The sequence below is a fragment of the Papilio machaon genome, chromosome 2 (genome assembly GCF_912999745.1).
Source record: "Papilio machaon chromosome 2, ilPapMach1.1, whole genome shotgun sequence".
NCBI lineage: Eukaryota > Metazoa > Arthropoda > Insecta > Lepidoptera > Papilionidae > Papilio > Papilio machaon.
The window spans coordinates 5662271-5679951 of NC_059987.1; the positions used below are offsets into that span (position 1 = coordinate 5662271).

Below are 17681 nucleotides of genomic sequence, written 5' to 3' on the forward strand. Positions count from 1 at the left end.
TTCTGTTTGCGTCACTCATTTTACAAAATGGAAAACTTAAAATATCGCATTATTTACGAGTACGAGTTCTGTCAGAGCACTGGCATTGTCAGCAATTGCAAACCATGATGGAAAAGCTAGCGGCTAAACAACCTAGGCTGGTCAATCGCTCCACGCCACTGCTGCTTCACGACAACGCTAGACCACACACTGCGGCTACTAAATTAGAAAATTGGAAAGTCTAAGACATCCTCCGTACTCCCCGGACCTTGCTCCAACAGATTACCATTTTTTTCGAAATTTGGATAACTTCTTGCAAGGGAAAAAATTCAACTCCGATGGGGCAGTCCAAATCGCCTTCAAAGATTTTATTGATTCCCGTCCGACTGGTTTTTTAGTAAAGGGATCAATGAACTAACTATGAGATGGCAAAAGTGCATAGAAAATAATGGTTCATACTTTGATTAATTAAATATATTATATTAAAAAATATTCGACTTTTTGTTCCTCCCATACAAAACGCCAATTTCATATGTAAGGACCTAATATATGTAAGTGCTATGGCCTACTGAAATGGCGTTGGTTACTCACTGCCATACAGATACCATTCAAACTTACTTATCTACTCGTAAGTCCTTTGTTTTCATTAATTGTATTTGTATATTTAAACAATAGTTGCTAATTACTTCGAGAAACTCATGATTGATGTTAAGGAAATAACGACGAGGAAAATATAATTAATATAATTTGTAGGAAACACGAAGTTTTTGTTGTGTCCGATGCAGTGAGCCCCGATGTGACGGCTCATTAGTCACGTCGGCCGGACACCTTGACAACCCGGTAGAAATTCGAACCGGCCACCGCAAAAACTATACGTGTTTACCTACTAGATGAACTATGTATCAACGTATATATAAAAGGTACTTTGGACTATAATTGAATACCTATACATGTTATATTTTGTTTTCTAAAGTTGAGTTGAGATAACAAGGCGAAAAAATGGTCTCCGAATACCTTCTGTTAAGGTAAATTCCTTTAGTGTTATCATTTACAGTACTAAATGCCATTTCGAAAATAGTCTCTAGATTACACGTCAAACCTGTATGAAACACTCCATCTATAGGTTATACATATATCTATGGTTGTAATATAGCTGGGGATAGCTTTATTCATAATATAATAATTAATTAAGCCTTATTGCCTTATAATCTGCACTTCAACTTTTTCTAAAACTTCAATTCAGTAACGACTCCATAGTAGAAATAACATGACCACCTAAAAAATATTGTCGCGAAGCAAAAGAATCATATTATATACTAGCTTTTGCTCGCAACTTGCAAACGGTGAAAATGATCTCATATGTTACTTGAGACTATGTTCTATAGGTATATCAGAGCCAAATTTCAATAAGATCTGTGGGATCGTTGCGGAGTTATCAAGTAAATATGTGAATCAAACGTATACCACGCGAAGCGTACTGATTTCCAGAACCACAGGTAGCCTTTGTATTCTTCCAGATTGCGTCCTACATCTATATAAAATTTCATCGAGATCAATGCAGCCGTTCTGGAGATAAATTCTAACAAATATCCATCCATCCATATCCATTCTGCTGTTTTGAATTTTACTGAGTTGTGTTAAGTAATAAGATTGTATATTTGTATATACATTTTAGTATCAACTATCAAGGATCTTTTTTATTGTGTAAGTATCTTTAAGTATTTTTATTACCGATAAGCTGAAGCGAGCATTTTGTTTGTAACCGACAAAACAGTTATTAGATATGTACTTCAGACCACATAACCGCAACTCTGCTTCGCTCGTGTTATGTACGTGAAGCTCGTTGTATTATGTATTAAACTACTCTGATATATAACTTAATTAAAATAAGTATTAAGAGTATATTTTGCTAATTAACCTATAAGTTATTATGTTAATTGTATTGTAAACATAACATGTATACTATAGTACCTGCTGGTATAATTTTTGTTAACTCTAGTTTAACAATGTGAAGCTTAGAATGTTTTTTTTATTTTCTAAGTAAATAAAGTAATATTAAATGTGTATGTACATTACATTGGAGATTATAGGATCACGAAGCGCGGCAAGGCCAATGATTTTAACATTGTTATGTAAATGATGGTGTTTGCGTCCATCGCACCGACCAACGGACAGCGGGCAGTGGGCACTTCATCTGTCCGCTAACGTGCCGCCACCGCAAGGTCACGACATGTCTCTTTATTTTCCTATAATATACGAGTACATGCATGTGTTTGAAGCGCTAAATAAAAAACCATTTATATCAAAATAATACAAAACTATTAATTTGCCTCAATATCTATAAATTTCATGTCGTTGAATTTAAACAATGGTCACACATTCGGTTCTTTTTGGTCAGTCACTTGGTCATCTTGTTTCCCATGCCTAATATAGGGAAGAATAGAAAAATCTTGACTAAAGTGTAACTCGTGTTATTCACAAAGAAGTTTATTTGAACTAAAATTCTTAGAATGCTCCATAACAAAATTTCATTGCGATCTAAAACAAAAAACTTTTACTCCCTTTTGTTAAAGGAGGGTGAGCCCTGGTGAGCCCGAAACCCGCAGCCCGCAGCCCCCGCAGACGCCGAGAACCGAGTCCCGCACCCGAGCAGTCTTCGTGTCGCCGCAATGTACTATGAAGGTTATAATAACTCTAGTTTTACACAAACGCGTTCTCCCTTCTTGTCTAAATCTATAAGTAGAAAAGGGACGAGAATGTCGCGTTAGCACGGCAGCAACATGCTCCGACCGCGGCCGTCCACTTGGCAGCACGCCCAGTGACGCGTGCCAGCCGGCCACGTGCAGCCAGACAAGTAATGAGTTTACAGCATAAAAGCGGCAATTTGATACCTCTCCTATCGACAGTCCCGTTTGGCAAATTACTATATTTCATAACTGCAACAAGAACAACCATTCATTATCCAGACAAATAAGAAAATCAATATGAGGAAAACTTGAAACGGATACTTCTTTACAGTTACAGCCTCTATGAAATACAAACCTTGGTTATCTAACTAATATTATAAATGCGAATGTTTAGATGGATGGATGTTTGTTAGATGGTATCTCCAGAACGGCTTAACGAATCTCGATGAAATTTGCCATAGGTGTAGAATATAGTCTGGAAGAACACATACGCAACTATTTAAGTTTTTTTTTTTAAATTCCACGCATACAGAGTCGCGAGCAAAAGCTAGTTTATAATAATAATACGAATATTTACCAAAAAAAATCGCTCGACATGATAATTACATTTTTATATTATTATGTTTATGCTTTTAACGCGTTGTAAGTATGTTGGATGTATATATAGTTGATGTTTAATTCAGTTCAACGTATATCTTTCATATGCATGAGTAATTATAGTCTTATTATCACCGGAAAGATTAAATGACAACTTTAAACATCTTCAGCTGCCGGTGAGTTGAGTGCCGTGCGTCATTTACAGCAGAGTGAGGTTACACAGCTCTCTATAGCTACATACTGATACGAACATACAGAATTAATTGATATTTGATATTAAAATTTGTAAATAAAATCAATCATAACATGTTGTCGATATACCAAAGTTATTTTAAATTGTTGTTACTTTAACACACGAAAACAAAAAGAAATAAAGGTTTATTTTGATTCACTACAAGTGCAAGCTAAATGTCATACCTTTTCTGTTAATTGAGCACAGTAGTTGATTATAAACAACAATGTTTATACCTAACAAGTCTTACTAAGACATATACCTACTTATCCATTATCCTCCTTTAGTTGTAACATATTATATTTAAATTTTGATGACATGACATAATAATTTACCATACGTTATATAACAAAATTATGAACATGTATTTCTTTAAGTAACTTTTATAAAGTAAAATTTCAATAACATTTGTCGCGGATTGTTTCGTAAAGCATAATATTATCCATAGATGGCGATAGTATACGCTTTTTAAACACACCATGATCTACTAATGTCTACAGTTGTTCAGTTACGAAACATACTGCGCGAGTTACACATACATTGTAAAGTGGACACTGAAATTAAGTTCCTGCATATTTCCACAACCATCATTATATCATAATCAAAATTATTATGCGTTCGGATTTCATTGTATATTTTCATCTCTTTACTAAGACTTCGAATTTTAGTACGACTCTATATATATAGTCAACCGATTATCTGTTTAAAAATATCAAATCGTCCAACGTCTATAATAGAGTTTAAGTACCGATACGTAATGTAAAACTTAAAACCACAAGGAAGATAATCAACATCTAGGTCGGATGTTGAAAGGTCAGTCGTCATTAACAGCGTTATAATTTCATTAATTCAAAAGCAAGGTTGGTTTTAGGAAATCTCACTTCTCACTATAGTTATTGCGATACGCACGCATTGAATCATTGTACTGGTGTTAATGCATTAAGAACGCGCAATTCTCGAGGCCAGATGGAGAGACTTGAATACTTTTAACATAAGAATGAAGGCGGGTGCATCAACAGGCATTAGTTTTCGCATTTATTGAGTTTCGATGTAATGTGATGGAATGGAACATCGTGGAAGGAGACGGACGCGCCTCGGCGATGACGTCACAACGGTGAATCACTTGTCCGCTGCGCTACTGCGCCGCGTATGCGGGTGTCGCCGATGCGCTTACGCATAAGGCACGTCTCGTTCACTATGTAGGTACCTCACACAATGCTACTAAACCGTCAAAATAAACCTCTTGTTTATATGCCAAATACGTCGTTACAATATAACGATATCCTCATTCAAATTTAATAAAACGCACTCGACTAAATTACAAATTAGATACTAGAGGGACGCAACGAGGCAGTACAGTATATGACAATTCAAAATAGTCAGTTTTGATTGCTAAGCTTATTGCATTTAGATGACGTAATATTTACGACTAGATGCAATGTTAAATGGCTTATTATAAATAAACAATAAAAAATGTGAGAGAAATCACATTCAAATTTACCTATAACATTGTCGCCAGTTATAAGTTAATTGGAACTATATAGCAAGTCACGTTAACTATTAGCCCCTTCGTACACAAGGCAACGGAAATCGTCAAAACTAATCATGTATAGTTGCATCGAGAAAATGGAGCAGCGCGCGCATCGTATCCACAACGTTGAATCGTCGACGCGCGTCGTACGTACAGTATAGACAGAGCGACTACATGTCAACTGTATAGATTTGCTTCGCCATCTTGAAAATTGCAGCGACTTTACTCAAGACGATCTTGACAAACGAGCTGCGAGTCACTCACTGGCTTTGGCGACAAAAGGACAAAATATCAACGACGAGCACCTGTATCCAAGCCTCCATGTAACTGTATAGCGTAAGTCTAAAATCGTCGGATTTCAAAAATTTACGTTGCCTTGTGTACGAAGGGCTTTAATCGTATGCTACGAACGTCGCATGGTATGGAGGTCTGAATTGATACCTAACAATAATATGGTCAAATTAACAAAGCAGCGCACGTCGCGCACAGGCGAGCGTCCGTCGGTAGCCAACCCGCACATCTATACAATCAAATCCTTCGACTATAGCTATTTTCAAGGCTGTTTCTTCAATCTCCTGTATAATATTGCAATAGTGATCTCACAAATCTCTATTTTCGTTACGATTATATGACAGGGAAAAAGCTAGCTTATAGTTGGTTTCTGAGACCAAAATGCCTGAATTAAACACATCGTCATCCCTCTCATTATCTTGGACAAAACAGAGATGACTTTTGTTTTATACATTTTTGGTCTCACAAACCAACGATTAGTGTCAGATAGTAAGGAAGTAAGCTTAGCCATTCTTCAGCTTGTTATTATAGCGTAAACTAAGTAGTTAATGACATGACAGTTCAAAAAAATGTAAAAAATTAGTTTACGTAATAAATACCGTAATTTAAGGTAACATTTATATTAAAGTTTAGCACCTGCGAAACAAAAGGTCAAAAGATATGCAAAATGTATGTTATTAAGAAATGCATTACGGCATTGATATTTCAGTGTTCTGCGTCATAAGAAATCGTGGGCACAGACAACATTAATACGCCTTCGCGAAAATTACTCTGCGTAATCTTATCGTTTCATACCTAAGGTTTTTTTTTATAAAATAAAATAATTTACTCATAGACTCGCTAAAAAAGATATGCCGCCTTTCACGCAATGTCCAAAGTTAGATGGAGACGTACCAACTTGAAAATAAGAAAGTTCCATATAATAATCATAAATCTTTTACCAATGTCAAACTTTTACGGAGAAATCAACTTGAAGGCATAGACAACGAACAACTTGGCGGAGTATCTGTCACGTGTTAATTATTATCAATTAGTGGAATCCGGAGTTGGTAACACGAGCATACCAGGCCACTGTGAGTTGTACTGCATTTGCATTCGTCATCACGGCACGATGTAATAATGCACTCATGCAATTCCTCTTACTAGCCGCGACACGCTTCAGATTTGAATGGACCAGTATTTGTAAACAACGTCTAACGAACAGCATTGAAGACTTCATATCCAATCAATGCAAAGAACGAATTCGATCATTCATTACTATAATTTCTAATTTAACACATTCAATGGAACTACAATTTTCATGCATTAAAATTAAGTTGCAAACGTCTCTGCCATTAAATGTGTTAAAACTATCTTGAAATTACTTTGTTTTTGTGTATTTTGTTCGGTCGTATTTCATTCAACTAAGTATCGCACATGCCAGTGAGGCATCAATCAATGAACTGATAAGATTGCTGGTTCGTGTTAATGTTACTATCGTAAATCACTGTTTTGCTATTGTCAGTTTCGCCGACCGGGCGACATGTCAATCACGTTTCCCTGCAATATATGATACCGAACAATTGTTATAACCACTTATAACTTCTTAATATATGTAGTCAAAGTGTTTTATCGCCATACCACGAGAACTATACATGATTAAAATCGAAAATACCATATACGGATGGTCAGTTTTGGGTTTTTATGTTCGTCCAATCTATCGTGATCTATGGCCTACATGATTTTGATGAGTTAGTTGTAATTTGATTCATATTCTTCCTCTGATGTTCATAATTATGAGATACTGACAGTCGGGCTTATTGATTTCTTTTAAATTAACAATTACGTAATTTGTTCTTCTTATGTTTTTAAAGAAGTACTTAATTAACGTTTTCTATTTTCTAAAACTTTTGCCGCTGACAAAGTTATTAAGAAAGTAAACAATTACAAATTTAAATGTAGAATGATAAAACCTTGTACACAATCTCAAACATCATGATAGGCGCTACAGCCGCAAGTGAGCGTGGACCTGCTCTGATCTAAATTTAAATATACTAACGAAAATGTTCCACCGCTTTCACAAAAGTACCACCGCTTATCACACAGTTTATCATTTGGGCACACAAAATTATTTTAGCGCTTAAAGGAAACTACGTTCTATATATTAATTTGTTTTACGTACAAATTGTTTCCTTTGTAGTTACTCACAGGACACGAGTAGAGCGTGTCGGGGTGAAGAACCGACGGGTCGGGCGATAAGCGCATATACTCTGAACGATATAAATCATCACATAAACGTGACAGCTTCTGACCTATCGCTACACGATGCTCTTTCTCAGCTTCTAGCTCAGTGATTCCCAAAGTGGTACACGCGGACGCCTTGGGGTTCACGGAAAATTACTTAGAAGAAATAGAAGAGATAAAAATGAAATGAGTAAAGGGAGTTCGAAGAATAAAAAAGAGTTTCACAAGTTGAACAAGAAATGTAACCAAAATCAGAAAAAGTTTTGTCAGGGGTTATATAAGGATAAAGTTTGGTAATCTTTGATGTAGCCAAGGTACCCACAGCTACCCACAAAGTATAAATAGAGCGAATCGCTCTCGAATCAATTAAAACAGGGAACCGATCCTGAAGTTTCACAATTCAACGTTATAATTGAGGTCAGTGGATCAACGCAACGGTTGACTGGCTAACGTTAGAGCTGCGAGCATGATCATAAATGATGATGTAGGCCGCTTCAATGGGTGCGCTTCAAATATAGACGCACTTGTAAAACCTTTTCACGGCTAAATGTTAAATGTAACAGTCGTATTTCACTTTTTATTGCATTTATCAATCATTTCAATTTTAAGAATTATTACTGAAATAAGAATATGTGTGTGGTCATACACTTTATAGTATAACATTATAAAAGAACATAGATATATTTATATTACATGACTGACGTGGCCCTATCGGTATTGCATTTAGTCGAAATAAGTTATTGAAAGAATATATTTTGTAATTAGTACAGGGAGTAAACAAGTGGATTACCTGAAATTATATGACCACCGCTACTGATTAAAATAAAAAACTAGCGACAACCAGACAGTTAATACATAGGAGCAATAGTACAGAAGCCACTAGTTAGTGGTAGGATAATTTATATACAACAAAAAAGAGCGCTGTTTGTACGCTTTTTTAGTACAAACAAATGAATAACGTGTAACTCATAAAACATTAAATACACTGACAGTGAATTATTAAGAGTAGCATTCATATCTTGGTGGAGAGCTGATGCGGCTGTTGGGTGCTGCTTCCTGTGATAGCGCTGGCGACCCGCCGTGGTCGCTCGATAAACATAGCCTCACTTCCGTCCCATCTACATATCTTACTCATAGTAAATTTTTTACAAATATTGCTTAAAAATTATATTTTTTTTTTCAAGAATGTAACGCGTAACTTAAGCAAGAACTACAAGAATTTATTACTACATTATTTCATCTGATATTAAGATGATCGAGATTGATCTACACCGAATCGATAAAGATAAAAAATACTATTTGAAAATCCTCGAATTGTGCTTATCGCGGAGGATAGGAATTATTTACCTGCTTCAATATTTCTCCCTAAATATCTAGGACGTTCCATCCAATGAAACCCACAAGTTGTCAATTTTTAATCTATATCATCTTATTCACTTTTTCACTTTTTTATTTTCTAATCTTACAGTTGCCTGCAGCATGTACTTATAATTATTATTAAATACAAAAAAATATTTACTTAATAAAAACTCAAAAAGTGGAACGTTTGATCTAATATTTGTTATACTTTCTGGTACCTACTTCGTTTACGTCAAACGAGAACTCGGACGTGATTATATGTACGATATGATAACATGAATTTATTAAGTGCCCTATCTCGGGGCAAGCAGGCAAATGTCGATAAGTGATAATTCGTCGTGATCTGATATTAGGGTCAATTGCCTTGATCGTTTGTTGACTTTATGTTTGATAACAATATTTAAACAGAGCTACTGTCGCGGCCTACTATAAATAAAAAGTAACATTTTTAAAGCCAAATTTATAAGGACGGAAACGCACATGCACTGAGGATACAATAGCGCTAGATTGTCGAAGTTTACATGCAACTTTACTTCATAGAATGTGAACCCAGCTCATTCACCAATTTATTTTGATTGGCACTTCTGCATAACTTCCTGGTATTTCCCACTTTATGTGCGATCAGTTTATATTCACAAGACACGGTAAATGTTAGAATAAATCTTTCGTCAGTGAACTTGATACAAGTTTAAAACAAAATTAAGATTTTTTGCTCACCCATAGAGTCACTGGTTCTATTCTTTCAGTAAAATTATAAAATGTTTATTCGACCTATACATATGTACATTTCAATAACATTTATTAATAAACATAAACGTCCATATTTTGTAATAAATCCTGTTATTTCTGAACTGTTTACATTTATCTCATACATTAATCTTGTAGTGACAGTAAACGAGAAGAACTTCGTACAAGTGATCTGTCATAGGTGTCACGCTTTGGCGCCGAACAGCTCCGGTGTCACGGTCACTGCTTGCGTCACAGCGGTCACTCGACGGTGCGGAATATGCAGTTTTTGACCATGTACAAAAGGACTCGGCAAAAAGCCGCCATCGATGTACTAAATAAATTCTTCCAACTTTGCGAGAGGGGAAGGTAAAAATCTTTTATAAGCATATCATGCTTACACTTACTTTTTTATTTACGTATACTGCCTCAAAAATATACACAAACAAAACGAGCGCAAAAGCCAGCAAGTTAATAACTTATTTTTTGGTTTTATTTCATAGAAGGGAATGCGTGAGCTTGACAGTTCCTGTCATTTAAAAGTCAAAGTACGCAGTGAGCGGTCGCGGTGTGCGGTGTATACACGACCTTAGCGCTCCACTGCCTGACAGGCCACAGACCACCGTAATCAGGTTATAAGTGCCACTTTTTTTTAACTAACTGTAATGAATTGAGTTACCAGACTCATTTTTTTGTTATGGTCATTAATTTCTTATATTCCTTTACAAATTGTTGACGACTTCTGTGTTAAATCCGATCACTTATCGGTCAGGAAAGGTCATATGAACATTGACTATGAACATAATTTGTTTAAAATATAAAAGGTACATTTTTTAAACTGTGTATCAACAAAATTAAGAGATGTCTCAAAATAAATTAATCATTTTACCAAATTATGATTCTTTGAATACTTTAATATAAGGTTTAATAAAATACTGAATTTTCTAAGGCATCTTATTTTTTGAACGAACGTTATGAGAAAATAAGAGTAAAAATTTATTAACATAAACGACTTCAGTTTCCCTGTTCATCGATACTAAAATAAAGCTGACACAGCTTTGTTGCTCCCAATACTTGACTACGCAGGTGTAAGCTATCCTGACGCTGTTAAAGACTTGCTGAGCAAACGTCTTTAAAGTCTATCGTATCCGTTTATATCTAGCGAGGGAATAATAATCAAATTTCCGATTCTCTACCAAATTGTGGACAATACAACATACAGACAATACATACAATTTTGTATATATATATATGTTGGCGCCGTTTCCGCTACAGCACAATAGATGGCGATGTATGTCTGTTAAATCGCGATTGTTAAAAATTTGTCTTGCTAGTAATATACTTCCCGCGTATTGCTGATACTTTGGTATATGTTTGGTTGGTTTTCTTTGCGTTCTTGAGGTCGTTTGAGTTCTGTAGTATTCGTTCGTTCCGCTGTTGGTTGTTGAGTCGTCCAAATTCCGGACACACGTTTCGTAGGAGTGTAAACAAGTGGTCCTTCGTATGCCGAATTCTCGGACTAAGAGTATTAAGTCATATTTGGACTTTTAAGGTTTCAAGTCGGTTTTGTATGTTAACAATCTCGTGTTCGCAAACAAGTTTACAAACAATCGTGGGTTGTATAAGACTTAGCGCGTTGTCACTCGTAGATGAATAATTCGGTTTGCGTACAGTGAATTATACTCACTTTAAGCTGGTTCAGCAAGTGAACAACAGCCCATTAGTTTTATAATTTTGTTTGTTGGGTCTAATTTGAGTGCTTGTCATGGAGCAAGCTAAAAAGTTAATCAATTTGCAAGAAGACAGGATTGAACAAATCCAGAAAGCCCAAAGTAATTACCTAAAATCACCTAAGTCTCGAGTGACACCAAGTTACATAGAAACGCGACTTGAAACATTAGAAAAAATATATTGTTCATTTATTAAGGGTCATGAAGAATTATTGGGTTTGATTCTTCGTGGTCAGAGAAGTACATTAGATTATTTTAGTCAAGACAAAAGTGAACAATTAGAGGAACTTTATACCAACTATAAATCATCTTTAAAAGAAAAATTACATGAGTTGGTTAAAGAAACTACAGCAAGTGATACACTTACTCCGAGTCGAACTAGTGCTAATACAGATATTAGGCTGCCTACGATTCAAATTCCGACATTCTCGGGGAATTACACGGATTGGCCGTCATTCAGGGATTTGTTTACTTCAGTAATTCACAAAAATACAAGTTTAGACGACGTGCAGAAATTGCATTACCTGAAGTCCCTAGTAAGCGGAGAGGCTGCGCAATTATTGCGGAGCATTAATGTTACAAACGAAAATTACACTCAAGCATGGGATACACTGTTTAAAAGGTTTAATAACAAAAGATACATTGCGAATTACGTATTTAAAAGATTATTTGGACTAAAACCACTTACCCACGAATCTGGTCACTTTCTGAAACAGTTGCTGGATACTACGTCTGAGTGTCTTAGTTCTTTAAAAAACATTGGTATACAAACAGACACTTGGGACGACATAATAGTATACATTACAGTTACAAAACTAGATCCTACCAGTCACCGGTTGTGGGAGCAGCATATTTCCTCCGAAAATGACAAAATGCCGACTTTCCATCAGTTGTCACAATTTCTTGAAGTTCGATTTAAATCATTGGAAATGATAGAAGACCAAACAAAGTCACATAAGTCCAAATCTTTTCTCGCGACAGCGTCTGTATCTTCGCTCAAATGTACCTTTTGTAGTGGCGATCATTACATTTTTCAATGTAAAGATTTTGTGAGACAAGGCCTAGAACAAAGAATTGAGTTTGTAAAGTCCAATAACTTATGTTTCAATTGCTTAATTCCTAATCATTGTGCCAAAATGTGCTTGAGAAGCACAAGTTGTAATATATGTAAAAGGAAACATCACTCTTTACTACATCCGGGTAAGGGTGAATCTAGAACGGAAGAACAACCATCTAAGGAGAATATAGACAACCTTGAAAACAAAGACATCGCTACCCACTTTGTAAGTCAATCTGGTCAGGTACTGCTAGCGACAGCACTGGTGGATGTTTCTTGGAAGAATGGTTACACACACATTTACCGTGCTCTACTTGACCAGGGGTCTCAAGCCTCATTCGTAACTGAGGACCTCGTTCAGTCAGCAGGTCTTAAGAGAGTAAAGGTCAACGGTGAGGTTTCCGGACTTAGTAACGGGAGCAAATTGCGTACCAAGTACGTAGTTGATTTGGAATTACGCTCTCGGATTGAACCACAATTCACTTTATTCGTAAGGGCCTACGTTTTAAAGAAAATAACAAATTATTTACCAACCCATAAAAGTACAGTGAGCAACTGGCCTGAACTCGAGTCAATCGCTCTAGCTGATCCCGAATTCAATGTGCCGAACAACATTGATATTTTACTGGGGGCCGAGGCTTATGCCAAAATAATTGATGACGGGTTACTGAGAAACTCAACAGGGGCTATTGCTCAAAAGACAAGGCTCGGTTGGATTTTGTCAGGAAAATTATCTGAAACACTACCTAAAATAGTTATAAATATGCATGTATGTGATTGTGATAATAAACTACTACGAAGATTTTGGGAAATAGAAAGTGATACTAATGTTTCAGAGCGAAAGCACACTAAGGAAGAAATACAATGTGAGAACATTTACAAAAATACAACAGTGAAAACAAAAGATAACAAATATAAGGTTTATCTTCCTTTTAAAGCAGGTTGTGAGAATCCTGTCAAAATGTGCGGGGAGACAAAGGAAATAGCAATATCTCGATTTTTACAGCTGGAAAGGAGGTTTAGACGTGATGACAATTTGAAACAAGAATACACTAAGGTCATTCATGAATATTTACACTTGGGTCATATGGAGCTAGCCAATACTGATACAAAACAATCAATTTACTTACCTCATCATGCCGTTATTCGAAATGATAAGGACACAACTAAAACTAGAATAGTCTTCGACGCTTCGGCAAAGGGATCAAAGGGATGTTCGTTGAATGATACCTTACTTATTGGTCCTACATTGCAAAAAGATTTGCGTACATTGATATTGCAATGGAGACAGTACGCAATCGTTTTAGCCAGCGATTTAATTAAGATGTACAGACAAATTCGCGTTACCGAAGAACATACGGATTATCAAAGAATAATCTGGCGAGATAGTCCAGATGAAGAGTTAAAATCATATAAACTACTTACTGTTACATTTGGAACGGCCGCTGCTCCTTATCTTGCAGTACGCACGCTTTTACAGACGGCCGAAGATGGAATTAATGAATTTCCGTTAGCTGCTGAAATCACAAAAACATCTTTTTACATGGATGACTTACTTACGGGTTGTTATAGTGTTGAGGAAGGTATGGAGATTTACAATGAAATGAATGCATTACTAAAAACTGGAGGATTCGAATTAAGAAAATGGTGCAGTAATTCAAACGAGTTATTGACAAAAATTAGTGAAAACAAACCGGACTTGAAGGAAACATATGAAATTAAGTTTGATGAAATTATAAAAATATTAGGATTAGTGTGGGATAGAAATTTAGATGTATTTACATTTTCCGTTAATTTACCACCCATTGAAGATCGAGTAACTAAACGAAAAATACTATCAGATATTGCACGCTTGTTCGATCCATTTGGGTGGCTTGCTCCGGTAATAGTAACTGCGAAGATATTTTTACAAAGGTTATGGCTGATGTCAATTGAATGGGATGATCCTTTACCTATTAATGTAATTACTGAATGGAGCATTTATAGAAATGATTTGATTAAGCTACAAGGTATTAAAATAGATCGTTGGATTAATACTTACCAAATCAGAACTAACGTCGAACTTCATGGATTTGCCGATGCTTCCACGGCCGCCTATGCAGCTGTTGTCTACGTCAAGGCGTTAGATGATGATGGAAATCCTAAAATAACGCTTTTAGAAAGTAAAACTAAAGTTGCACCTCTTAAACAAATTTCTGTTGCTCGTTTGGAGTTATGTGGGGCTCTTCTTTTGGCTAAAATGCTTTATCAAGCCGCAATCCATTTGAAAATTCCATTGGGGCAGGTTTTTGCATACACTGATTCTACGGTTACATTAGCTTGGATAGAAGGACAACCTATTAAATGGCAAACTTTTGTGGCCAATCGAGTCACGGAAATACAAACCTTATTGGACAATTCTGCTTGGCGGTTTGTTTCTTCAAGGGACAATCCTGCAGACCAAGCTTCGAGGGGTATACAAGCTGATGATCTTGTTGCTTCATCACTGTGGTGGCAAGGCCCAACCTGGCTAAAAGAAACACATAAATATAAACAAAGAAATGCCTCATACACTACAACTTTAGAAGAAAGAAAACAAAGAGTAAAAACATTTCTGTGCGAACTAGAAGAAAAACCCATTTATGAACGATTTTCAACTTTGAATAGAATGAAGAGAGTACTTACCTATTGTCGGCGATTCCTTCTTTTGAAACCTGAAAAACAATACACAGATTACCTTAGTACTAAAGAATTAAACGAAACAATGCAAATGTGTATAAAACTATGTCAAAGACAAGATTTTATGGAAGAAATAAGGGACTTAAAAAAGAGCGGTATGGTGAAGAAAAGAAGTAAACTAAAGACATTATCTCCTTATTTAGACGAAAATCAGATACTTAGAGTCGGAGGACGATTACAAGGCGCTACTATAGGTTCAGAAATAAAACATCCTATACTTTTACCCAAACACAACCACCTTACTACACTGGTTGTCAGAGATGCTCACATTAAATTGCTTCATGGTGGAAATAGATTAATGACAAATTTCTTGCAAAACCAATATTGGATTATAGGATTAAAACCGTTAGTGAAGAAGTGTGTAAGAGAATGCGTAGTATGTGTGAGACATAAAGGAATGGTTCTACAGCCAAAAATGGGTGAACTTCCTTCTGTTCGTATCACACCTGGCAGACCGTTCAAGACTTCAGGCGTCGACTTCGCTGGTCCAATACAGTTGCGTACATCTAAGGGTAGAGGCCATAAAGCATTTAAGGGATACATTTGTCTTTTCATTTGTATGAAAACAAAAGCAGTACATCTTGAAGTTGTAAGTGATCTTACCAGTAAAGGCTTTATTGCAGCTTTCAAGAGATTCATATCCAGAAGAGGACATTGTTCAGATGTTTGGAGTGACAATGGATTAAACTTCGTAGGGGCCGCAAAGGAGTTAAAGGATAACGCTAACATTCGCTGTTCTAGTGGTATGAAAGATATAGTTGAGTTATTAGCGAATGAAGGCACTATCTGGCACTTTATTCCACCGAGAGCCCCCAATTTTGGTGGCCTTTGGGAGGCTGCGGTCAAAAGTGCCAAAACTCATCTTGTTAAGGTCGTTGGAAACTCAACGTTGACATTTGAAGAGATGACAACTCTGCTATCACAGGTCGAAGCGTGTTTAAATTCTAGACCCATCTGTCAACTAAATGATAATCCAGATGATTTGTTTCCACTAACGCCAGCTCATTTCCTCATTGGTGAGGCAACTATGATAATTCCTGAACCAGACCATGAGAATACAAGATTAAGCGCATTAGATAGATGGACCTTAGTACAAAAAATGACGCAACACTTTTGGAAACGCTGGTCAACAGAGTATCTGCAAGGACTACAGAGAAGACAAAAGTGGCAAAAATCTTCAATGTCTCCAGATGTCGGTCAATTGGTAATTATAAAAGAAAACGACTTACCTCCAGCCAAATGGTTGTTGGCGCGTATACTAGAACTGATTCCCGGACCTGACAAGGCTGTTAGGGTGGTTAAATTGAAATGTAAATCATCTATCTTAACAAGGCCTATCAACAAAATTATTTTGTTACCTAGAGATATTAAATTACACGAAGACGCTCACGAATACCTCATGGTGGGCGGAAAGAACAAGGTTCTTGGTGGGCGGAATGTTGGCGCCGTTTCCGCTACAGCACAATAGATGGCGCTGTATGTCTGTTAAATCGCGATTGTTAAAAATTTGTCTTGCTAGTAATATACTTCCCGCGTATTGCTGATACTTTGGTATATGTTTGGTTGGTTTTCTTTGCGTTCTTGAGGTCGTTTGAGTTCTGTAGTATTCGTTCGTTCCGCTGTTGGTTGTTGAGTCGTCCAAATTCCGGACACACGTTTCGTAGGAGTGTAAACAATATATATATATATATATATATATATATATATATATATATATATATATACAATATATATATATATGTATATATATATATATATATATATATATATATATATATATATATATATATATATATATATATATATATATATAGACAGTAGACAATATTAAAAAAAACATTATCTAAATGTTTAGCACATAAAGTCAGTCGTTTTGCTTATGATTATAATTTTGAATATAATACTTGTTTCAGTAATGGTAATTTAAGCAAAATTAACCAGTGAAAACCATCTTTTCTTTCGTCAGTAACCTAGCAAAATTAAAGTGTAAAAATAGATTTTCTAATTGTATAATTTAATGGAGCATACGTTATACATAAAATAATGTAAATAAGTAAGTAATAATAAAACATTTATTTTTTTAACAATTAAGTATTTAATTCTATTTTAGTAGCTGTCACCCGCGACTCCGTCCGTGCGGAATTATCCATCCATCCATCCTTCCATCTAAACATTCGCATTTATAATCTCAGTAAGATTTCTCTCAAGTAGCGTTGGTGAAAGGAAGGCGGCACGCCGTAAAATTAAGCCAAAACATTAGGGTTAAAAAAACATTGTGCGCCGACCCCACGTCCACGTTCGACTGGGATTAGGCCAGGGAGATGATGCACGGGTACACGCATACATGAGTAGGTAATATCTCTATCGATTTTACTTTCTGGACCACTTTTAATTTAGATAAAGTAGAAGTCATACAGGTAGATTTATATTAGTCCATCTTTTAATTTGTAATTACATTACTTTAATATTAATAATATTCTAGGAATAGTAAGAATAAGGATTCTAATACATAAAGACGATAACAATCACAATAGTGAAAAATAGTATTACA

At 35.8% G+C, this 17681-nt stretch overlaps 1 protein-coding gene and 1 long non-coding RNA gene across 3 annotated transcripts; one reads left to right on the top strand and one right to left on the bottom strand.

Annotated features, from left to right (window-relative positions):
- Positions 1-12255: 12255 nt before the first annotated feature.
- Positions 12256-14849, bottom strand: LOC123722754. Of its 2 annotated transcripts, none has more exons than XR_006756560.1 (4): positions 14798-14849; positions 14454-14553; positions 13838-13926; positions 12256-12416 (listed from the first exon to the last, which is right to left on the bottom strand). It is a non-coding gene; the product is annotated as an uncharacterized LOC123722754 (long non-coding RNA). The 2 variants fall into 2 exon arrangements; XR_006756559.1 differs by having other exon boundaries at positions 13838-13929.
- Positions 14850-15875: 1026 nt separating this feature from the next.
- LOC123721726 lies at positions 15876-16598 on the top strand. The gene has a single exon (XM_045681337.1). The coding sequence runs from the start codon at positions 15876-15878 to the stop codon at positions 16596-16598; it is 723 nt and encodes a 240-aa protein (XP_045537293.1).
- Positions 16599-17681: the final 1083 nt, after the last annotated feature.

Excerpts from the sequence above, each read along its gene's own strand:
- LOC123721726 (XM_045681337.1), top strand. The coding sequence starts at position 15,876 with ATGAAAGATATAGTTGAGTTATTAGCGAATGAAGGCACTATCTGGCAC.